The 26,439-nt window shown below is 38.3% G+C and overlaps 1 protein-coding gene across 4 annotated transcripts in view; it reads right to left on the bottom strand.

The window, feature by feature from the left end:
• Nucleotides 1-26,439, bottom strand: part of LOC150109786 (uncharacterized) — a 1,408,745-nt gene that overhangs the window by 246,512 nt on the left and 1,135,794 nt on the right. For all 4 annotated transcript variants that reach the window (XM_090396626.1, XM_090396635.1, XM_090396653.1 and 1 more), the window contains one exon: nt 19,584-19,760. In XM_090396626.1, the coding sequence (XP_090252752.1) occupies nt 19,584-19,760 (177 nt within the window). The remainder of the gene's footprint in view (nt 1-19,583; nt 19,761-26,439) is intronic.

Raw genomic sequence — 26,439 nt, 5'->3', positions numbered from 1 at the left:
ACTAAGAATGAAAAATGTAATTAAAGAATCTAAAAACAAAAAATGGGATAGCAGTGAGTGATAATGAATATGGTACAACATCAATAAGAAATATTAAAGAGCTAGAGGATAATAAGAATCAAGTTATAAAACAATGGAGGGAAAAGAAGGAAGGAAGTGGAATAGCATAGGAATGAATGAGTATTAATAGTGAAGTTATTATTGAAAGATGTCAAAATCATTGAGGATGAAATAATTTGCCAGTCTGGCTGGCAGAATGGTTGTAGCCACTCTCTAACTGTTGGTTGTAGGTTTGATGGAATTCAAACCTACAACAAACAAGTTGTAGGTTTGAATTCCATCATAGACATGGATATTTCTAACTGTCTTGAGACATAAATTTCACAGCCTAGTGTGAGACTAGTGCACTGTTTAGTGGAAGTGTGAAGTAGCATGAAAAAGTTCCATGTTTAGTTTCTACAGTAGGGTTTCTGGATTATATAAGATATACCAAAACTTTCATAAAATTAATAAAAATAGAAAAAGTCCTTAGCCTTCACAGTAGTAATCTGCTATAGGTTTACAACCTTTTTTGGGAGTGGGAGTCAAATGAAAAAAACAACAACAAACAAACAAAGAATTGGATATTTTAGGAGTGATTCAATGAAACTGAAGAAGTAAATGAGCAGTTGCAGGTAGAAGAAACTGGCTGATGTAAGTGGAAGACTGAAGGTGTGCTATGAAAGAGCGAGAACTGTAAGTGAATTATGGCAACAGAAGATGGGAGGAAAAGGAAAGAGATAGGTTTAAGAATGAGAAAGGAGTACAGTGTGGGGGACTTTTGTTATTATTATCTGACCTCCATGGAGTCAGAGACACATTATAGGAAGTACACACTATTGCACACAATGCTCATCCAGCTGTGCTTTAAATTGATTCAATGTATCTACATTCACAACACACTCAGGTAATGCATTCTACTCACCAACGACTCTCCATGCAAAGAGCCTGCTCTGCACTCCTCTGTTCTCACACCCTCATAGAGTTTTCAGCAACTTGTAGCCTTTCATATAATCATTTCTTGAGAACATGCCATACTGTTGTTTGGAGAATTCCTTATTCCTTGCTTGCATGTCTTGTGAATTTTCTTGGGCTGTGTACAAATGCTTGTCAAATTCTTTCACCATTAACTTTGGAAACATGTGGATGACCCAGACTTTTTCCTTTACAGATGCATCCCTTTTTTTGAAATTTTTTATACCACAAAAAAATCTGCTTATGATGAGGATGTTCTTTCTTAAATCGAGTGCAGAATTTACAATGAACTGTACTTACATTTTGAAAATTCTAAAACACCAAAAGCTTTCTCCTGAGAAGAAACCACTTTTGTTAACATGTTGAGCAAGCAAATGAAGGATTTTTTTTTTTTTTTTGATTTCAAGCACTTACAGCATCTCTAGTAGCAAGAGATGCTGTAAGTGCATTTTAGTAGAAGAGAGTCTGCTACTAAAATGTGAGGAAAAGTAAACTCTCAGAGTTTTCCTATCTGGTGATGTATAACATGTGTTTGTATTGCTGGAAATAAAAATTTAACGAAAACAAGCACGATCTGCTCCTTCATTTTGAATAACGCTGTATATATACATATGTCTTCATTTGTGAGCTCTCCATCATGTGGTTGAAGTAGATCAGTGACATCATTTACAGAAAAAACCTCAAGTTGTAGTTGGTTAGAAATATTGACTGCTTCAGTTTCATTTTGTGCAATCTTTGCTGGTTCTTGAAATCCTTAAGAATTATTAATAAACTCAAGACAAACTAATACAGGATCAATAAACTGATCACAGAAGTGTTGTATTGTATAGCTCAGCACATTGTCTGATTATTATTATTATTATTACTATTATTATCTGTGACTTCCAGGAAGTCAAGAACACATCGAGGGAGGCTAGAAAGCCTTGAATTTGTGGACGGACACACACACACACACACACACACACACACACACACACACACACACACACACACACACACACACACACACACACACACACACACACACACACACACACACACACACACACACACACACACACACACACACACACACACACACACACACACACACACACACACACACACACACACACACACACACACACACACACACACACACACACACACACACACACACACACACACACACACAGTAAAACCCCAAAGTTACGCGGTAGGTGGGACCAACAAAAAGCACGTAAGTCGAATTCGCGTAACTCGGGGTATAATTTTGCATGTAATTTATATATACAAACATACAATTGGGACCAAAGGTTTACAAAAACACCTATATTTTTTAAGAAATATAATCATAATTGTAGTTTTTCATACATGAAAAAAAGAAAGTTATTTCGATGTTGATGGTTTCATAAAATCTAATAGATTCGTTTGACGGCATAATGTCATTTTCTTGTCACACAAAATTTCTTCATAGCAAGCTAATGATTTTTTTATTTCTTGCCTTGTGGCCACAGTTCATTCCTTATTAGAATCAATGTCCTCCAAAATCTATAAACCTTTCTTTTATGATTGTTCTTACTGTGGATTCCTGTATATCAAACTTCTTTGCTAGCTCACAAATTTTCATTCTGCCTTCAAAATCCTTAATAATGTTGAGTTTTGTTTACAAAGTCAATGTTTTTCTTTTCTTGCTAGTTGTAGAAGAATCGGACTTACTTCTTTTGAATGACATTATTATTTTTTATGTGATAAAATTTTTATCAAGAACATAACATTAAACAATCGTATGGTTTGTAGACTATAAAAATTGTGTATGAATGGAGACTGCGTGAAACACGTCAGTGCTTTTTCACAGCATGTGCGACACTGGCGAATGCGGCTGGTACATCCAACTAGTGGTGAGGTGTGAAGCGGGACGGGAATACATACATATAAGAAACCGTGTAACTCCTGATTCGCAAGTCGGGGAATGACTGTATATGTGTGTGTGTATATATATATATATATATATATATATACACACACACACACACACACACAGGGTTATTCAAATTGAAGGAGCAAATGAATTTTTGATTTCCAGCAATATAAGCATGAGTTATACATCGCCTGACAAGAAAACTATCAGATACTCAGGCAGTCTCTGTTTGCACCATCACCCAAACCAACTGGCAAACCCTCCCTTAAATTCACACACACTATATTATGCACTCACCCCTAAAGGCAAACTATTCTACTCACTCACTGCTCTGTGAGAGAAAAACTTAACCCTTATCCCTTTCTTGACAGTGAACAAACTTAACTTCCATGAATGTACCCCCCCCCCCCCCCCGTGTTCTCTCACCACCTTCCATATAACAAATTATTTCATTATAAGATATATCACCCATTGAAAAGTTCATAGACCTGTATGTGAATTACAGACTCTGTTAACCAGAGTCTGTAATTCACATATTCACAATCTATGCTCATAACCTAAATTCCATAATCTGGATATATCTTTGTAGCTCTTCTTTGCATTTAAAGCTTCTTTATCCTGTTGGAAACCAGGAGACTAAACTTGTACATAATACAGGTGGGTTTTATCAAGGCTTTATAAACAGTCAAAATGATTTCCTTATCCTTGAATGTCAAGGTTCGCTTCAATATTGCAATTAACCTCTGAGTTGTATTTACAACTTTTGCCATGTGGCCTCTGAACTTCAAATTCCTATCCATCATTACACCAAGATCCCTATTTATATCAGTTTCTTGTAGCATAACTCTGCTAATATAACATGCTGCTGGAAATCTCATCATGCCAAAGTGAATAATTTTATACTTACATATAAATGACAGCCATTTTTGTTAGACTAAATTTTCCATCTCTAATTGCCATGCCTATCTACACATCATCGGCAAAAAATTTTGCAAACTGTGATTAGGAAGGATCTAACAGTCTCTGGTTAGATCCTTCCTAATGTCGTTAATGTATAGATTGAACAACAATGCCCAAAGGACTGCACCTTGAGGTACACTATAGTCACCAAATCTGGTAGATTCACATGCACCGTATACCCATTTTGATATTGTCTATCAACCATCTACTGATGCAAGTCAAGAGTTGATATTCCAATTCCATATTGTAAATTTTGTACTAGCCTTTCATGTGGTATTTTTGGGAAATAATACCTTTGAATAATTTTGGATTTTGCTTTAACAAAATCCAAAATTATCATAGCATATCCTATCATTTCTCTCGGTTCTAGTCATTCACATTACTGGAAACCTGCTGATGAGCAAATTGTTAAAATATGGCTTTCCTTTAGTAAACTCATACTACTGCTGCTAGCAGAGTATAGCTTGATTGTCAAACCATTTCTGTATGTGAGTTCTTATTAACTTTTCTAAAATCTTAACTACCACACCAGAGATACTGATAGGCCGGTAGTTAGACATATCAGTTTTTGCAAAAAGGCACTGTTATTGTAAGAATATACTGATATTATTATTATTGTTATCACCCAAGACCCCATGGAGTCAAAGAGTCATTTAGGAGATCCTTTTATTATACACATAGCTCATCATACCGTGCTTTAAACACACTCAAATTCTCTGGAGACACACTATTAGCTTGGTATTCTAATCACTCACAACTCTGCAAGCAAAAAAACTGCTTCTCACTCCCCTGCTCACACCCACTTGTTTCCAGGGATGACCTCTGGTTCTCCTCTGATCTCCCACTGTTTTCTTTCGAATATCTCCAACGTGGATCCTATAACAACCCATACTAACTTGTAGGTCTCTATCATACCTCCCTTCTTCCTCGTATCCACTAGACTCTGTAAATTGCATCTTCTCAACCTTTCCTCATATTCGACAATCCAGAGGTCAGAAACTACCTTAGTCAATCACCTCTAACAACCCCATACTAACTTGTAGGTCTCTATCATACCTCCCCTTTTCCTCGTATCCACTAAACTCTGTAAATTGCATCTTCTCAACCTTTCTTCATATTCGACAATCCAGAGGTCAGAAACTACCTTAGTCAATCACCTCTGGATAGCAATGGCCTTAAAACAGACACTTTTAAACAGTAATTTAAGTTAAACAGTAATAGCCTTAAAACAGACCCCCTGAGGCACACTACTAGTGACCTTCCTTTTCCGGGATATTGCTTTCCCATTCACAACTTGCTGATACCTATCAGATAGCCAGTCTCCAATCCAATGCACCAATCTAACATCCAACCCCATCCACTCTAGTTTGACTATCAACTTATCATGCAGTAATTTATCAAAAGCCTTTGCAAAATTTAAGTATATTATTGTGCATCCCTCTCTTCTGTCCAAGAAAGCAGTCACCTTATTGGAATAAGTAAGTAGATCACTAAAACATGACCTGCTTTAGCAAATCCATGCTGTCCATCACAGATAATACCATTGTTGTCAACTCAATTCTGGATTCTAGTTCTCACAAGCTTCTCCAACAAATTAACCTCAACACTTGACACACAGATAGACCTATAATTTGATGATTGAGTTCTATCACCTTCCTAATGAAGCGACACAATCTTGCCCTCCTTCCACTCCTTACGAACTTGACCCAGTGCAAGACTCATATTAAAAAAATATGTCGAGGCAGATGTCAACTCCTTGGCACATTCCTTTAGAATAAGTGGTGATATATTATCAAGTCCAACAGCCTTATTAATATCTCATTTGCTCAACTTCACATATACCTCTTGCTCACTTACTCTCTCCTCCCCATTATCAACAGCTCTCAATCTTCCCATGAAGTCACATTCACAAGATTGAAAGATCTTTATGAACTGCTCATTAAGTATCTCCACTATATCTTCTGCAACAGCTGTCTTTACACCATTTTCTCCAATCAATGTCACCCTTCCATAATCATTTTTTTTTTTTTTTGGCTTCATTAGCTAACTGCTGCTCATATCTCACTTATACTATCTTTACCAACCAAGTCACCTTCTTTGACTAGTCTGTAATCCTCACAGAAATGGTTATTACCACTTCTCTTATACCAGCTCCATAATATCCTTTTAATCTGTATCGCATGCTTAATCTCTTTATTCATCCATTTCACACCTACCTTATTTACCCTTCTGACCCTTGGAATATATTTAGACATTGCTTCTACTAGATAGTTCTTGAAAATCTCCCAAGCTGCATTGATCTCTTTTCTAGCTAACTTCTCGTTCCATGCTACACCCTGAAGCTGTCTCCTGAGCTCTTCATAATCAACCCCCCCCTGTAGTGCTACATATACCCCTTTCTTACAGAAGTCCACACACTGCTGGCAACCACCCAGGTAATCCCATAATGGTCACTCTCACTAATTGGGGGGGGGGTTACACCTCATTGATAATCACATCCTCTGATGAGACGATCAAATCCAAGACCCTCAATCCTCCTGTGACCTCTTTTACATACTGTCTGAGGTAGTTGTCCCTCACAAACTCAAGAAACTCATTTTCTTTAATTTTGCTATCTCATCATCCCAGTCTATATTGCAATAATTAAAATCATCATAGGGGAAAATAGTTCCACTGAATAAAGGAGGTTCCAAGACTGCTGTTGAAAATTAATGACCGATCAGCATATCAGGAGTCATTGTCAAGGTATTAGAGAAAGTAGTTAAGAGAAAAATACAGGAATGGATAGATGAAAATGGGATACTGTATGGAGGAACAGGATGGTTTTGTGAAGGGTAAATCGTGCCTCAGTAACTTGCTCACATTTTATAACACAATGATGGCTGAACTGGATAAGGGTAATGGGTTTACAGTGATACTGCTAGACCTTGCTAAGGCCTTTGACAGGATACTACATGGAATTCTAATCAGTAAACTGCAGTATATGGGATGGATATATAGTTGGAGAGATGGATAGGAGGTGGTTTATGGAGAGATATCAGAGAGTGGTTTATTCAGGAGTAGAGTCCAAAAGACGGCCTGACTAGTGGTGTGCCGCAAGGTTCTGTTCTTGGACCACTACTATTTAATTTGTTCATTAACAATATAGGAAAGCATCTGAGAGGAACTGTTCATTTGTTTGCTGATGATGCAAAGTTGGGCAGAGCAATAGTGAATGCACATGATGTCAAAATTTTGAAGGATGATTTGGATAGATTGGAGGACTGGGCTAAGGAGAATAGATGTCAATTTAATGTGGCAAAGTAAAGTATTTTGGGGTGAAAAGATCGACAGCAGCATACCACATTGGTGGAACTGTACTCCAGGAGATTGACAAGACGAGGGATTTGGGAGTGTTGGTGGATAGAGAGTTGAAGTTTAGGGGGCACATTGCAAAAGTGGCTAAATCAGCTCATCAAATCACTTGGTTACTGAAGAATACTTTGACAAGCAGAGACAAGCAAGTTATTGTTCCTCTGTATTGAGCCTTGATAAGACCCCATCTTGATTACTGTGTCCAGATTTGGGGCGAGGATTTCTTCTTGATGGGGAGGAGGTGAAGAGAATTCAGAGGTGAGTGACCAAGATGATAGCAGGTCTATGGAATGAAACTTATGAGAACAGGTTGAAGATTTGTGGGTTGCAGAAATTGGTTGATAGGCGGAAAAGGGGTGATATGATTGAGACATTCAAATTACTGAAGGGCTTCTATAAGATTAGTTCAGAGGATATTTTTGAGAACAGGACTGGTGATGGGAGGACTAGGGACCAACCATGGAAACTGGGCAAGAGTGTGGTTAGCAGGGGTGTTAGAGCTAGGTTTTTGAAATGGAGAGTGGTAAATGAGTGGAATAAGCTGCCAGAGTCTGTTGAGGATGCCATAACTGTGAATGAGTTTAAGGCAAAGTATGATAGATACTGTGTGAATGTTGAATAGTTTGTTTTTGACATGATGTTAGGGCCTCCCTCGATAAGGACTCCTTGGAGGTGCCCGTAATAATAATAATAATAATAATTTACTGCATTACTTTTCTGGCCTGAGCTTTATATATTTCATAACTCCTCTCACTCTCATGATGTTCTTTCTACATCTTCTTCTTCTTCTTGTGGATCTCTTGCTTAATAAGTTTGCACATCCACCACTCCCAACCTATTTATTCTTCAAACATCAGGGTTTCATTCAGATACTGCTTTATTTAACCACGTTTTCGAAGATTCTTATGCATTGCTGACATTTATCCCTTTCAATAACTGATATCATGTGACTCAAGATAGTATTCTCCTAAGTTGATCATAATTGCCAGCTTTGCAGTTCAGCATGTAGCTGTTTTAATCAGAGCATCAATACAATTAGATACTTCCCAAGAAAGCATAGCATGATGACTGTCACTAATTGGTGGTAAAATAGCCATTGAAGACTTTGAAAAACTTTGAAATTTCTCTTTTATCCAATCAATGTTTGGATAATTTGGAAAGTCACCCACAATGATCACTCATTTAATACCTATATGGCTATGAGCGATCATTTCTTTGTCCTCTGCACCTGAACTGCCAGGACTGTAGCAATATCCTACCATATATTTCATATTGTTAGCCTCAAACTTGTTGCTGACAGCCAAACAGAAGCAAACAATCATGTTACCAAGAGTTTTTGCTTGGATTTCTACTCTAACTGGATTTAAGTTGTCTGATATTATTAGTAGTACTCCTCCTCTCCTATCTCTTCTATCATTCTGAAAAATAGTATACCCATTACATTTAATTCCAGTTACTATCTGAATAACCTTGGAGATTCAGTGGCAAGTCCTGAAGAAAACATTCATTGATTCAGCCAGAGAGGCATGTCGTGAGGTAGTCTGCGAGGACAGAAAAATCAGAACTTCATGGTGGACACAGGAAGTTAAACAGGCAGTGAAGGAAAAGAAGAAAGCATATCAAAAGTTCCTGACAAATAAGTCACCTTGTGCTCTTATAGAATAGAGACACAAATGTAAGAAAGCTAAGCACTATATAAAACTAGCTAAACAAAAGTCATGAGAAGACTTTGATAAGAACATAGAAAATAAATATTAAATATCAAGAAGTGGCAAAATATTCTGAAGGTTGTTGATAAAGCTCAGAAATGAAGGAAAGAGTGCTGTAAAAGGAATTAGAGATTATAAAGGTGACATTAAAAATGGAGAAAAAAATATTCTCAATGTTTGGATGTTTGAAATTACTTCGAAAAATTGCTAAACGAAACAGAAACATCACAGTACAATCAGGAATACGTATCCATACTTGAAGTAGAAAACGGCATTAAAAGCCTGAAATGTGGAAAGGCAGCTGGAGTAGATGATATTCGACCAAAAACTCAAGTATTTAGGTATAAAAATCACACCGTGGCTGCACTGCATAGTTCAGAAGGCTTGGACAGAGCGACGAATTCCAGATGATTGGAGTAGAGCTATCATAGTACCAATATATAAAAAGGGAAATAAAACTGAATGTGGAGAATTACAGAGATATTTCTCTACTGAGTGTTCCTGGTAAGATTTATGCAAATATACTTGAGAAAGGGTTGAGAAGGATTGTAGAAGGGAAGCTTCGTGAAGAATAAGCTAGATTCAGGCTTTTCAATAGAGGCTGTCAGGATCAGATTTTCACTTTACTACAAATAGTCGAGAAATCGTAGGAATAAAAAAGATCTGTATTTAAGTTTTTTAGATTTGGAAAAGGCATATTATAAGGTGCCAAGACACAGAGAGAGAAGCTATTCAAAATGCTACAGTGTTGTATGTCAATGGGGTCTTGGATTTGGTCATCTCATCGGAGGATGTAATTATAAATGAGGTGTCAAATCATCCACCAATTGGTGAAAGTGACCATGAGGTGATTACCTGGGTGGTTGCCAGCAGTGCAAGGACCCCTGTGAAAAAAGGGTATATGTGGAACTACAAGGGGGGTGATTATGAAGAGCTCAGGAGACAGCTTGCAGATGTAGCATGGAATGAGGAGTTAGCTGGAAAAGAGATCAATGCAGCTTGGGGGATTTTCAAAAACTATTTAGTAGATGCAATGTCTAAATGTATACCACGGGTGAGAAGGTTAAATAAGGTAGGTGTGAGATGGATGAATAAAGAGATTAAGCATGCAATACAGAAAAAAAAGGCATCGTGGAGACAGCATAAGAGAAGTGGAAGTAACCAATTTCATGAGGTCTACAAAGACCAGGCAAGGAGGGTGACTTGGTTGGTGAGAGTAGCTAAAGAGAGGTATGAACAGCAGTTAGCTAATGAAGCCAAAAAGAATCCTAGGGAGTTCTTTCGATATGTAGCCAGCAAAAGAAAGAATGATTATGGAAGGATGACATTGATTGGAGGAAATGGTATAAAGACAGCTGTTGCAGAATGTGTTGTGGAGATACTTAATGAGCAATTCATAAAGATCTTTCAATCTTGTGTATGTGACTTCATGGAGAGATTAAGAGCAGTTGATGATGGGGAGGAGAGACTGACTGTAAGTGAGCAAGAGGTGTTTGGGGAGTTGAGTAAACTAAATGTAAATAAGGCTGTGGGACTTGATAATATATCACCACGTATTCTGAAGGAGTGTGCCAGAGAGTTGACACCTGCCTTGACATATTTTTTTAATACGAGTCTTGCACTTGGTCAAGTTCCTAAAGAGTGGAAAGAAGGCAAGATTGTGCCACTTCATAAAGGAGGTGATCGAACTCAAGCATCAAACTATAGGCCTATCTGTGTGTCAGGTGTTGTGGTTAAGTTGTTGGAGAAGCTTGTGAGAACTAGGATCCAGAGTTGGGTTGACAACAATGGTATAATCTTTGATGGACAGCATGGATTTGCTAAAGGGAGGTCATGTTTTAGTAATCTACTTACTTATTACAATAAAGTGACTGCTTCCTTGGACAGAGGAGAAGGATACACAGTAATATACTTGGATTTCGCAAAGGCTTTTGATAGAGTACCTCATGATAAGTTGACAGTCAAACTAGAGCAGATGGGGTTTGGATATTAGATTAGTGCATTGGATTGGAGACTAGCTATCTGATAGGTATCAACAAGTTGAGTATGGGGGTGCAATATCCAGGAAAAGGAAAGTCACTAGTGGAGTGCCTCAGGGGTCTGTTTTAGGGCCATTACTATTTAACTTATATATTAATGATATTGGTGAAGATTTGGATGGAGATATTCAGTTGTTTGCAGATGATGCAAAGTTGGGACGAACCATAAAGAGTAGTGAAGATGTTGTGGCCTTGCAAGAAGACTTGAATAAATTGAGTGATTGGGCAAGCAAATGGGGATGTGAGTTCAATGTTGCAAAATGTAAAGTTTTAAAATTTGGAAAACAAAGATGGGATGCAGAATTTATGCTTGGTGAGAATATATTGTTGGAAGTAGACGAAATAAGAGATCTGGGGGTGATAGTGGATAAGGATCTAAAATTTAGGGGACACTGTGAAGACAACACAAAGACTTCTGGGAATGATGAGGAGGACACTGACGTGTAGAAGTAGGGAGATACTTGTTCCAATGTATAAGGCTTTGATTAGGCCACACTTGGACTATTGTGCCCAGATTTGGTCACCGGGTTTTCAGAAGGATGAAGAGATGTTGGAAAGGGTCCAAAGGCGACTGACTAAGGTAGTTTCTGACCTCTGGAATGTTGAGTATGAGGAAAGATTGAAAATATGTAATTTGCAGAGTCTCGTGGAGAGAAGGAAGAGGGGAGATATGATAGAGACCTACAAGTTGGTAAGGGGTTGTTATAGGATCAATGGTGGAGAAGTTCTACAGAGAATAGTGGGAGATCAGGGGAGAACCAGAGGTCATCCCTGGAAACTGTATAAGGAGGGTGTGAGAGGCAGGTTTTTTTCGTGCAGAGTTGTGAGTGATTGGAATGCCTTGCCTGAGAGCGTGGTGTCTGCAAGTAGTTTGAATGTGTTTAAGACACGGTATGATGAGATGTGTGTGTAAGATAAAAGGACCTCCTAGATGAGTCTTTGACTCCATGAGGTCTTGTTTAATAATAATAATAATAATAATAATGGGACATTATATCAAGCAATACTTGATGTTTATTTGAGTTGTAAGTCAGCAGTTAGAACTGAAGGAAGTACAGGCAGATGGTTTAATGTTAAATCTGGTGTCAGACAAGGATGTACATTATCCCCTCTGTTATTCATTATCTATATAGATTATATTATGAAAGAGAGCAGTATTAAACCTGATATCAAAATTGGAGATGTTAACTCAGTTGTTTACTTTATGCAGATGATGTTATACTTCTAAATAAATCTGCTACAAATCTGCAAGAAACAGGCAGAAAAACTCAAAATAGCTACTGCATTGTGAAAATAGGGGTGGGACTAATGGGCTTCTGCATTTCATGTATACTAATGCCAGGAGTATTAGGAACAAGAAAGAAGAATTTTTGGCCTTGGTTGGCTATTCCAGGCCACAGGTTATTGGCATTAGTGAAACATGGCTGACAGAAGATGATATAGATAGTAGGATTGATTATGAGGGGTATAGTGTATTCAGGAGGGACAGGGAGAATAAAATGGGGGAGGAGTGCTATTGATGATAGCTGGTGAACTGCAGCCAAAAAGAATAGAAGTTGAACTGCAGGATAGAGAAAAGAGCACATTTGAGGCTAGCAGAACAAAATATACAATTGGGTGCTGCTATAGACCAGGTGATGGAATAGATGATGGAGATAGTATGCATAAGCAAATAGAAGCAATGAGTGGAAGGAGGATAATTATTATGGGGGAATTCAACCATGGTAAATGTTTGAATTCCCCCAATTGGTGAGAGTGATCATAGGGTCTTGATTTGGGAGGTGGTTAAATGTGTGAAATTTTCAATTAAGACAGGGTACATGTGGAATTATCGGGCTGGTAAGTATGACAAGCTTAGGAGTTTGATTGGTTCAGAGCCATGGCAAGTAAAACTGCAAGGGCTGGATGTTGATAGTGCATGGGAGGTGGATAAGGAGTGTTTGCAGGAGGCAATGGCTGAGTGTATACCTAAAGTCCGAATAGTAAATCAAGTAGGAGTTACATGGATGAATAACACCATTAAGCTTGAGCTGCAAAAAAAAGAAACAACTGTGGAGAGAATTTAAGGAGAAAGGTGATCTGCAGGCACATGAATGGTATAAAGCGCAGGCCAGAAGGGTAACGAGTGTGGTAAGAAAAGCAAAAGCGGATTATGAAAGAAAATTAACCACGCAGGCTAAAGAGAATCCCAAATAGTTTTTTCGATATGTTGCAAGTAAAAGAAAAAATGTATACGGCAGAATGATTTTAAAGAATGCCGATGGTAAGGAGATAACCAAATCAGTTGATATAGTGGAATTACTGAGCAAGCACTGAGTGATGACAAGAGGCTATCCCTGGAAGTTACGAAAGGAAACTGTTTGCAAGAGGGTGAGGAGTGGTTTTTTTTCATGGAGGGTGGTTGAACCATGGAATGCATTGCCTGATGGTGTGGCGAGAGCGAGAACGGTCAATGAGTTTAAAGAGTGGTATGATAGACTTTGTGTTTCTCAGGGGGGACCTCCCCTCAATGAGTCTTGAAAGACTTTGTGTTTCTTAGGAAAGATCTCCTACGATGAGTCTTTTGACTCCATGGAGGCCTGAATAATAATAATAATAATAATAATAATAACCAGGCCATGGAACCTGATGGTATATCACTGCATGTTTTAAGGGAATGTTTCAGGGAATTAACAATAGTTTATTGTACATTTTTAACACGAGTCTTAGATTAACTCAGGTCCCAAAGGAATGAACAGATGATAAAATTATTCTGTTTCATAAATGGGTGATAAGACTAAGGCTTCAAATTATAGGCCAATCTATTTGTCTGGCGTTGTGGTCAAGTTGGTGGAGAAGAAGAAGAAGAAGCTAGTGAGGACAAGAATTCAGACCTGGGTGGACAGCAGTAGAATTCTCTTTAATGGATAGCATGGTTTTGCTGAAGAAAGATCGTGTTTTAGCAATCTGCTTATGTTACTGAACAAGGGTGGATGCATATACAATAGTATATTTAGGTTGAGCACAGGCTTTTGTTAAATTGCCATATAACAAACTAGTAATAAAATTGGGACAGATATGTTTAGATAGTAGATTAGTGCATTGGATTGGAGATTGGCTGTCTGATAGGTATCAGCAGTTTGTGTATCAGGGGAGTGATATTCTAGAAGAGAAAAGTCACTAGTGGTATACCAAGTTTAGGCACACCAGTATTGACTTTCTATTTTGTGATTGTGGTTTTGTGGCCATTGTTGTTTAATTTGTATGTAAATGATATTGAAAGGGCTTAAATGGTGACATACAGTTGTTTACAGATGATGCAAAGTTGGGCGAGTTAGGAGAAGTAGAGCAGATGTTGTAGCTTTGCAAGAGGACCTAAATAGATCATCTGAATGGGTGAATGGAAGGGGATATCAAAGTATGATGCAAAGTATAAGGTTTTAAAATTTAGGAATCAAAGATGGGATGCAGAGTATAGGATTGGTGGGGATCTTTTAGAGGAGGTGGAGGAGATGTAAGATTTATGTGTGATGGCAGATAGGGAGTGAATTTTTGGGGGCATTTTGCTAAAATTCTGAGGGTATCACAGCAGATTATGGGAATGATGCAGAGGAGAACACTGACATGTAAATAGAAGGATGTTTTAATTCCATTGTACTAGACTTTGATTAGGCCATATATGGCACATATGGATTACTGTACACAGATTTGATTGCCAGGTTTTTCAACAGAATAATGAGATGTTGGAGAGAGTTTCAGATATGATTGACTAAGTTGGTTTCTAGTCTCTGGAATACGAGGACAGATTGAGAGAATACAGAGCCTAATGGATAGAAGGAAGAGGGGGAGACACGATCAAGATATATCATTTGGTAAGAGGTAATTACCAGATGAATGTAGATGAGAATTTTTATAGAATATCTGAAGAAGGGGGAGAACGGGAGGCCACACTTACCGCACTTATATCTGGAAGCTGTATAAAGTGGGTGAGCAAGGGGTTGAAGAGTAGATTTTTTGTTTGGAGAGTGGTAGATAATTGAAGTGCACTGCCTGAGAGTGTGAGAGACAGTGAATGAATTTAAGTTGAGGTATGATGAGCATTGCATGTGAGATTAGGGCCTACCACAATGAGTCTCTTGAATCCATGGAGGTCTGTTGTCAACTAATCTCACAAAGTCTTTCTTTTTCTCTCTCTCAGCCATATTATATATGTATGTATTCTGGGAAACTGTGCAACTAAATCTACACAGCAATCCATATACATCCTGATTAAGGCCTTGTATAACTGATCGATAACCTTCTTAATATTAATTATGCATACCTATAGATACCTATTACATTTCTGGCAAGGTATCTTAGATTTGGTAGATCTGTCAACCTGCACAGAACTGTATTAAGAACAAACTGTGAGATCTGTCAATATGCCTACCAGGAGCCATAGTAAACACTTCTCTTAGGGACTTTATAAACTAAAGTCCTTAGAAAAGTGTATACTTAATATTGTATCTCCAATGATGTATTTGTGAGGGATGAAATATTGGAATAATTAAACCTTTGTTTACTTCATTTCTTGTGCAGTTTCATTCTGTTAAAACTGCAATAAAACTTCAATCAGCATAGCCTAAACAAAGAAGTGTGTAATGGAGTGAGAAAGACTTTAAGTGAGGAATCAGTGAATTTGTGAGTGACCTAGAGTCAGTCTTTGAAGATCAGTTTCTTGTCAAAAAAAGTTTCTATGATTACAATAATAACAGCTTATTATAAATAGGTTATATGTTAAAATAACAGGTTATTCTATGAAGGTTATATGATGACAATAATAACAGGTCATTATAAATGAAAATGTACTGTCTAATTTTACCTCCTGCCACAACAAGAAAGATACAGTCATTAGCAAAATGTTTAGTGTATTTATTTACTTATAATAGGCTATATTCCCTCAAGAAGCAATTCAGCTCTTTAATTATTTAGAATAATTTGACATCTGTGCCTAACTTTCAAACAACACTAGTTTATCCAAATTCTCTTCAGGTAATACTATATCAATTGCCATTTATAATATCAACTCTTCTCAGGGAAATGTACGTTATTGTTATTATTATTTATTTATTTAGCGTATGGCTCACACATGAAAAGTTACATTACATTAATCCTTAATATATATGGACATAGTAAGAGACATATGTACAATAATACAGTTATAAAAGAGACACTCAAGAATAGGCTACAACTGAATGTTTAGGTTGATTATCCAGAAGACTGCAATTGGTGCAGCATGGATGAAGTGTGACAGGTTTCCACTGTATGCACGTTGGACACATTCTGCTGTAATATGATTAATTTTCTGGCGGGGTGATCCACAGTCACACCTGGGTGAGGCAATCGTGCCCCATTTGTAAAGGTGGTCTGCACATCTTCCATGGTTGGTGCGGATTCGGTTAAGGGCAGACCAAGTTTTCTGAGGTAGGTCAAAACCTGAAGGTATCTATGTTGGGTCCACTAATTCATGGAAGACCCTGTTGAAGTGTTATACCAGGACTCTTTCCACTTCTCCTTCATGTTGAAACTTGTCTCTGCAAGATTTTGTGCTGTTAAGATTGGAGGGTGCATTGACTTTAGCCTGTTTATTTCTTATTATTATATTTTATTTTAATAAAATATAAAACGTTTATATTCTCTCTCTCTCTCTCAGAGAGAGAGAGAGAGAGAAAGGACTTTGTGAGATTAGTTGAGAACAGACCTCCACAGATTCAAGAGACTCATTGAAGCAGGCCCTGCTCTCACATGCAATGCCTGTTTATTTTATTATTATTATTAATAACATTTGACCTCCATGGAGTCAGAGACTCATCATGGGAGGTACACACTATTGCACACACTGCTCATCCAACTGTGCTTTAAACTGATTCAATGTGTCTACACCCAGAACACACTCAGGCAATGTATTCTACTCACCAACCACTCTCCATGCAAAGAACCTACTCCTCACTCCTCTGTTCACACCCTCCTTATACAGTTTCCAGCAACGGTCTCTTGTTCTACTCCCCCTCTCCCAATCTATGAAAAATATCTTCCATGTCAACCCAATAACAACCCCTGACTAGCTTATACATCTCAATCATATCTCCCACCCCTTCCTCCTATTCATGACTCTAAAACTTACATTCTCTCAATCTATCCTCGTACTCCACATTCCAAAGACCACTGACTACCTTTGTGAATCTGTGCATAATAATCCATATCAGGCCTGATCAAGGACTTATACAATGGAATCATAACTTACCTATTTCTGCATGTCAGGGTCCTCCACATCATTGCCATTATTTGATGTGATAAGGCTGTAGCATCAAATTAAAGGCCAGTCTGTATATCTGGAGTTGTGGCAAAGCTCCTGGAGAGATTGGTGAGAAGTAGGATACAGAAATGGATTGATAACAGCATTATGCTATCATAACTTGTGCAATGTGACCCTGATTTTCAGGTTCTTGTCCACTATCATTCCCAGATCACTTATCTCCTCTACTTCCATTAAAGTTTTCCCACCAAGTGTATACTTTACATCTCATCATTGCTTACCAAATCTCAAAACTTTACACTTTGCAACATTGAACTGACAGTTCCACTTACCTGCACATTCATGCAATCTATTCAAGTCCTCTTGTAAGGCAATAACATCCACTTGACTCTGCGTTGCTCTCCCCAGGTTTGCATCATCTGCAAACAGCTGGATATCACTAGTTAATCCCAACCCAATATCGTTAACATACAAATTGAACAACAATGGCTCCAAAACTAATCCATGTGGCAAACCGCTAGTGACCTTTCTCTTTCAGGATACCGCACCCCATATACAACTTTCTGATACCTATCCAACAGCCAGTCACTGATCAAACTCAAAAGGCTTTTATCCAATTCCATCTGTTTCAATTTATTAAGAGCTTGTTATGTGGCGGTCTATCAAAAGCCTTTTCAGAATTTAAGCACACCACTGTATATACGTCTCCCCTGTCCAAGGCATTTGTCACCTTGTTATAGTACATAAGTTAGTGAAATGATCTCCCCTTAACAAACCCATGCTGATAACCACAGAGAATTCTGCTGTTATCAATCCATTTCTGTATCCTACTTCTCACCAATCTCTCCAGGACCTTCACCACAACTCCAGATATACAGACTGGCCTATAATTTGAAGTTACAGCCTTATCACCATGTTTATGCAATGGAACAATTTTATCCCCCTTCCACTCCTTTGGAACCTGTTCTGTTGTAAGACTTATTAAACAGGCAAGCCAATTCCCTGGAATATGCGTAGTGATATGTCATCAAATCCTATTGCCTTATAGACATCAAGGTTATTTATTTCCTCAAACACCTCCTGCTCACTCACAATTAAGCCCTTCCCTCCTGATTAATTTCCTCATGATTCCACCCCTAATCAGGATGAAAGACCCTTATAAATTGATCGCTGAATACCCTCAACAATATCTTCTGTAGCAGTTGCCATTTTACCACTTTCATCCCTTAACTTCATCTTACCATGATCAGTCTTCCTTCTACTTGCCACATATCTAAAAAACTCTCTAGGGTTTTTCTTTGACAGATTTGCCAATTCCTGCTCATTTTCCCTTACTAACTGTCACTCTCCTGGCTTGTTCTTTATACTCTTCATGTGACTGATTATTACCGTTATTCATCTTGTACTTCTTCCAAAGTACTTCTTTTTCCATATTTCATGCTTAAGCTGCACATTCATCCATTTTACACCTACCTTATTCAGCCTTTTGGCTTTTGGAATACATTCACACATTAATGCTGTTATGTATTTCTTTATCAGTTCCCAAGCAGCATTTATTTCCTTACTGCTCAACTCTTCATTCCATGTCATAGCTCCAAGCTGTCTCCTAAGCATGCCATAATTACCAGCCTTATAATTCCACATATATCTTTTCCTCACAAAAGTCTGCATATGACTAGCCACAACACAGGTGATTACAACATGATCACTTTTGCCAACTGGAGGAAAGTGTGAAGTCCCTCTAATAATTATATTCTCTGATGAAATCATCAGATCTAGAACATTTGATCTTTGCATGCCCTTCTTTACTTGCGGTGTGAGATAGTTATCTCTGAAGAACTCAAAAAATTCATTTTCTTTATTCCCAAATGCTATCTCTTCATTCCAATCTATATCACCATAATTAAAATCACCCATAATAATTACTCTTCCTTTGTTCACTAATCCAAGTTGTTTATACATTTCTTCATCACCATCTTCCACATTCCTGGGCCCATAGCAACATCCAACTAAATATGCCCTACTCTCAACCTCCACGTTACAACACACTGCCTCATAACCATTGCCACTATTCCCTCCTTTCATGTTTATTTTATGTGGAGTTAATTCCCCTGATCATCAGCAGCACTTCCTCTCCCTTCTTGCCCTTTCTATCCTCACAAAAAATACTGTACCTTCCATTTCTATTCCTGTTATGATATCATCTTTGTTCAACCATGTTTCACTTATTTCGATGATTTTCTTCTTTCAGATTCAATCACAAAAATGTAAACAAACAAGTTAAAGAATAGTGTATAATCACAAAATTCAATTGAATAAACTCTTTAACTTACCACACATTATAGAATCTACGCATGAGCCATTTTTCAGAACTTTATCTTCTGGACAAAAGCAACCATCAACTTTCCACTGATGACAATCATCCTCTAGAGGGGATTTAATATTCTGACATGTTTGTGGACAAGCATCATGACACTGGTGAAATTCTAAGCCTTCTGCACAATTCATACCTAAAATGAGAACTGCTATTATGTTCTTTGCTTACGACATTAAAACAGTTGGAAATTAAAATTGTAATAGTAATTATAGTAATGATTTAATATTTTAATTTTATTTTCAAAATAAAATGGAGGATATGATTGAGACATAAAAGCTAGTGGTGGGTTTGTTATCAGGTTGACATGGAAGATATTGGGGGGAAGAAGTCCGACACCACACCTCCTCGCGGCCCCTCCTGGACCCTTGAAGCTCTTGACCAAATTTCTTATTGTACGAATTTAAGGTGACTAACGTGGCAACGGCATCCAATTTTCTAATGAAGAGTCATAAAAAGATATCTGAAGATCAATACAGATGATACAAGAACACATACAAACTGCAACAACTGCCGCAATACTGAACTGACACCCACTCACATCTTTACCTGTCCAGCAATTACAGCAGCCTTGCAAGAAATAGATCCTAATTCTGAACAACAGCTCTATACAAACAAAATCATCGACATAGCCAAAGCAGTACAAGGAGCACATGGAAACATCTAAGATTCTTCAAAGGACAAGACAATAACAACATGGAAGAGATTTTTCGTAGAATTTGAGAAGGGAGTAGAACAAAAGGCTATCTCTGTAAACTGTATAAGGAAGGCGTGAGCAGAGGAGCGAGGAGTAGGTTCTTTGCATGGAGAGTGGAATAAATTGCCTGGTGTGTTTTGAAAGTAGACACACTGAATCAGTTTAAGACATGGCTGGATCAACATTATGTATGCCATACCACCCAAAGTAAGTTGAGGGAAGTTCTTTCACTTGGCTATACTACCAATTATATATTTGGTTTAATCCTTTATCCAAGTGTAAGCAAGCAAAGTTTGCATCTGAAGTATTTTCAGGACTGGTGCAACTCATGGCAAAGGTGGTATACGTTCTCATCACTTGCCTTAGTATCCCATAATGCAAAGCACATCTCCATGTGGACATGTATAATGCTTTAAGTAAAGGGTCACTACCCAGACCGGTTTTGACCTTTGTTGAGGTCTCATCAGTGGGACCCAGACCCAGAGGTGGTGATACTAAGGTGGAAGTAATGTAGAAGTCATATTTCCCTATACGAGTTGCGAAAGTTGCTCTCCATTACTTCAACCATGGTATCACGACCTCTAGGTCTCTGGCTCCAAATGATGAGACCTCAATAAAGGTCAAAACCGGTCTGGGTGTTGACTATTTATTTAATGCATAGCATTATACATGTCTGCAAGCAGATGTGCTTTGCATTATGGGATACTAAGGCAAGTGATGAGAACTTATACCACCTTTGCCATGAGTTGCATCAATCATGAAAATTTGTATCAGGTGCAAACTTTGTTTGCTTGCACTTAAATAAAGGATTAAACCAAATATATTATTATTATTAAACAAGACCTCATGGAGTCAAAGACTCATCTAGGAGGTCCTTTTATCTCACACACATCTCATCATACCGCATCTTAAACACATTCAAACTCCTTGCAGACACCACACTCTCAGGCAAGGCATTCCAATCACTCACAACTCTGCACGGAAAAAACCTGCCTCTCACTCCCCTACTCACACCCTCTTTATACAGTTTCCAGGGATGACAATTGGTTCTCGCCTGATCTCCCACTATTCTCTGTAGAACTTCTCCACCATTGATCCTATAACAACCCCTTACCAACTTGTAGGTCTCCATCATATCTCAACTCTTCCTTCTCTCCACTAGACTCTGCAAATTACATCTTTTCAATATTTCCTCATACTCGACATTCCAGAGGTCAGAAACTACCTTAGTCAGTCACCTTTGGACCCTTTCCAACATCTCTTCATCCTTCTGAAAACCAGGTGACCAAATCTGGGCACAATAGTCCGCACAATAGTCCATGTGTGGCATAATCAAAGCCTTATACAATGGAACAAGAATCTCCCTACTTCTATACGTCAGTGTCCTCCGCATCATTCCAGAAGTCTTTGTGCTGTCTTCACAATTTTGGCGATGTGTCCCCTAAATTTTAGATCCTTATCCACTATCACCCCCAGATCTCTTATTTCCTCTACTTCCAACAATATATTCTTACCAAGCATAAATTCTGCATCCCATCTTTGTTTTCCAAATTTTAAAACCTTACAATTTGCAACATTGCATTCACATCCCCATTTGTTTGCGTAATCACTCAATTTATTCAAGTCTTCTTGCAAGGCCACAACATCTTCACTACTCTTTATGGTTCGTCCCAACTTTGCATTGGAGATATTCAATTGCAAACAATTGAATATCTCCATCCAAATCTTCGCAAATATCATTAATATACAAGTTAAATAGTAATGGCCCTAAAACAGATCCCTGAGGCACTCCACTAGTGACTTTCCTCTTCCTGGATATCGCACCCTCATACACAACTTGTTGATACCTATCAGATAGCCAGTCTCCAATCCAATGCACTAATCTAATATCCAACCCCATCTGATCTAGTTTGACTGTAAACTTATCATGAGGTACTCTATCAAGAGCTTTTGTGAAATCCAAGTATATTACTGTGTATCCTTCTCCTCTGTCCAAGGAAGCAGTCACTTTATTGTAATAAGTAAGTAGATTACTAAAACATGAACTCCCTTCAGCAAATCCATACCGTCCATCAAAGATAATACCATTGTTGTCAACCCAACTCTGGATTCTAGTTCTCACAAGCTTCTCAAACAACTTAACCACAACACCTGACACACAGATAGGCTTATAGTTTGATGCTTGAGTTCGATCACCTCCTTTATGAAGTGGCACAATCTTGCCCTCCTTCCACTCTTTAGGGACTTGACCAAGTGCAAGACTCGTATTAAAAAAATATGTCAAGGCAGGTGTCAACTCTCTGGCACATTCCTTCAGAATACGCGGTGATATATTATCAAGTCCCACAGCCTTATTTACATCTGGTTTACTCAACTCCCCAAACACCTCTTGATCACTTACAGTCAGTCTCTCCTCCCCATCATCAACTGCTCTTAATCACTCCATGAAGTCACATTCACAAGATTGAAAGATCTTTATGAACTGCTCATTAAGTATCTCCACCACACATTCTGCAACAGCTGTCTTTATACCATTTCCTCCAATCAATGTCATCCTTCCATAATCATTATTTCTTTTGCTGGCTACATATCGAAAGAACTCCCTAGGATTCTTTTTAGATTCATTAGCTAACTGCTGTTCATACCTCTCTTTAGCTACTCTCACCAACCAAGTCACCCTCCTTGCCTGGTCTTTGTAGACCTCATGAAATTGGTTACTTCCACTTCTCTTATGCTGCCTCCACAATGCCCTTTTTCTCTGTATTGCATGCTTAATCTCTTTATTCATCCATCTCACACCTACCTTATTTAACCTTCTCCCCCATGGTATACATTTAGACATTGCATCTACTAAATATTTTTTGAAAATCCCTCAAGCTGCATTGATCTCTTTTCCGGCTAACTCCTTATTCCATGCTACATATGCAAGCTGTCTCCTGAGCTCTTCATAATCACCCCCCTTGTAGTTCCACATATACCCTTTTTTCACAGGAGTCCTTGCACTGCTGGCAACCACCCAAGTAATCACCTCATGGTCACTTTCACCAATTGGTGGATGATTTGATACCTCATTGATAATTACATCCTCTGATGAGATGACCAAATCCAAGACCCTTAATCCTCTTGTGCTCTCTGTTACATACTGTCTGAGGTAGTTATCCCTCAAAAACTCAAGAAACTCATTTTCTTTACTTCCAATTGCTATCTCTTCATTCCAGTTTATATTGCCATAATTAAAATCACCCATAATGATCACCCTTTTCTTATTTGCTTGGCTTATTTGACTATACATTTCACTATCACCACCATCCACATTACCAGGTCTATAACAACATCCCACCAAGTATTTGATTCTATTCACCTCTATCTCACACCATACTGCCTCAAAACCACTGGCCCCATTTCCCTCTTGCATCTCTACCTTGTATGGACATAACTCTTTCTCTATCATCAATAGCACTCCCTCTCCCTTTTTACCCCTTCTATCCTCACGAAACACATCATACCTCTCTATTCCTGTCAGGATGTCATCCTCATCTACCATGTCTCACTTATTCCAACAATCTCTGGGTGCACAGACCCAATTAGTGCACCCATTTCATCCGCCTTGTTTCTTATACTTCTAGCATTGGTATACAAACACAACAACTCATTTCTGGATCTACAGCTAGTTCCACTGATACTACTCACTCGATGTGATCTCTCCATGCTGGACTGGGGCCATTTCCCTTTCTGCTTCTTCATTTTAGAACTCTTTGCAATTCCATCTGTTTCCTTTTGATCCCTGATTATCCCATTACTTTCCTGCCTACACATGCTCTCACCAACTCTTGTAGCATCACCCTTTCTCACGCTGTGTATCCCTGTCCACCCTGAGCCTCCCCGTTTCCCTGCTCCTCTTGCACACCCATTCTCTCATTTTCTATACTCATACCACTCACTTCCCCATTCATTTCCATTTCTTCAATCTCTCCTGTCTTACTCTCCTTCTCTTCCACATCACTCCCCTCTCGATCTGATTCATTCTCTCTATTCACTTCTCCACTTTCCAGCAGCAGTCTCTCCAAGCGACTCACACCATAACCACTCAAATGCAGTCCATCGCTCCCATACAGCTCACTTCGTCCCTCACACTCATTCCACACATTAACAAACTGTACTCCCATCTCCTGACACATTTCAACCAGAATATCATTTATAATCCTTGCTCTTCGCTTCATTTCACCAGAATCATACCTAGGCAACACACTGACTACCCTTCCTGTCACACTATTCTCCTTTATCTTTCCAAGCAGTCTCTTGACATTCATTTTGACATGCTCTTTGTTCTCTCTCAAATCATTTGTACCAATTAATACAATTAACTCTTTTGTTCGCTCCCACCTCATATCCAATGCCTCAATCACTCTACTCATTTTACCGCCTGGAAAACATACCTTGTGCATTTTATCCTCTAGTATACCTTTAATAATGGAGTTGCCATAAAACGCCACTCGCTCATCTTTCATTAACTTTTTCATGCCATCATGATTTATTTTAATAGTTTTGATCTGAATTCTCTTAATTTCATTCCGCATCCATTTCATTTCTTGCCTCATCCAATCCAATTCACCTTCTGAATCTCGTGACACATTCTCTCTATCATTAAATCTTTCTAACTTTTTAACTCTCGACCCCCTCTTCTCACTTTTCCTCTCATTCATCTTTCTTTGTTTCCATACTTTCGATCCAACATACGTCCAACTTTCACTATCATTCTTCTCACTTTCACTCTCATTTATCTTTCTTTGTTTCCGTACCTTCGGACTAACATGCGTCCAACTTTCGCTATCATTCTTCTCACTTTTACTGTCATTCATCCTTTTTTGTTTCAGTACTTTCGATCCAACAAGCGTCCAACTTTCGCCATCAGTCATTATTTTTTCGCTATCATTCATTCTTTCGATTTTTTTTTACTTGTGATTTCTGCATCATGCCATTTCTACTTTCATTCGTTCTCTCAATTTCGTTTCTTTCTGCCTCACTTTCGTCCCTTTTAACATCCGTTACGGTTGTCAAATCGCTCTTTTTCTTTTTTCCGGATTTTTTAACATTTTTTCGCCACTCTTTCCCACCATCCTTCTCTTTCAAACGTGCACTCGCGATGCAATCATTACTAGCACTTTCTGTCATCAACTTCATATTCGCATTCATCAATTCCTCGTTCAGGTCACATTTCGCACACACCCTTCTTCCATCCGCGCTAAACATCCACAAATCATTTATGTAATCGAAGGAATACATATAACAGACTTCACACTTAACGAAACGACTGAAATCCAAATTAAAATCATGGAATGACAATGCTGCCACCATTTTTTTTTTTCTCTGCAGGTTACTAGGTCTAATATTAACGATTTCGTATTTAGTTTAAGCAAGAAAAAAAATCCCACACTAATAATATCGGTAGCGTACAACGTTTACAGCCGCTCTTACTTAAACAATTACGCATATATACGTAATTATTCCTAGTAAAACTATCTGAATCAGGACTCTTCAAAACACGTCCGTAGTGCTTGACCCACTAGTGCCCTCCAATAATTGACCAAGGTGAGTCTCTGACTCAATGGAGGTCAGATGTTAATAATAATAGTAAAATGATGGTGCAACTGACAGAATTTCATGCCAAATGGGATGTGCCCAGTTAATTTTCCCCCACTCCCTCTCATTGTTTTCATCACAGAACCAGGGTGAACAATGAAAAGTCACTTAATGTAAAACTTTAACTCAACATCTGCAGATTTCAAGACTGGCATCAATAACATCAAAGCATCAAGGAAAAAGAAATGGATAAGAACCAGATCAACATAATAGGTGTTAAAAAAAAAAAAAAAAGAGAGATTTTCAGTTGATAGTATTTTCTTCTTGAGTATTCTACAATTCAGCAGTTCTTCTTTTAGTAGCAGAAACTTTCCTTCCACTCTCTTCTGTTTTCAGCCTTCTCTTTCAATGTTGTGTACCTGTCTCCATTCAGCATGTCATCTAGCACTGTTTTCCTTACTCTTCCTCTGGGTCTTTTTCCATCTATTTTTCCTTCGATGGCTTCTCTGATGATACCATTCCATCTCAGAATATGTCC

The sequence above is a fragment of the Typopeltis vanoorti genome, chromosome 1 (assembly GCF_054136105.1).
Source record: "Typopeltis vanoorti isolate ZY-2024b chromosome 1, IOZ_Tvanoo_1.0, whole genome shotgun sequence".
Taxonomy (NCBI): Eukaryota; Metazoa; Arthropoda; class Arachnida; order Uropygi; family Thelyphonidae; genus Typopeltis; species Typopeltis vanoorti.
The sequence above is the reverse complement of the archived record's forward strand: the minus strand, read 5'-3'. Positions and strand labels throughout refer to the sequence as shown.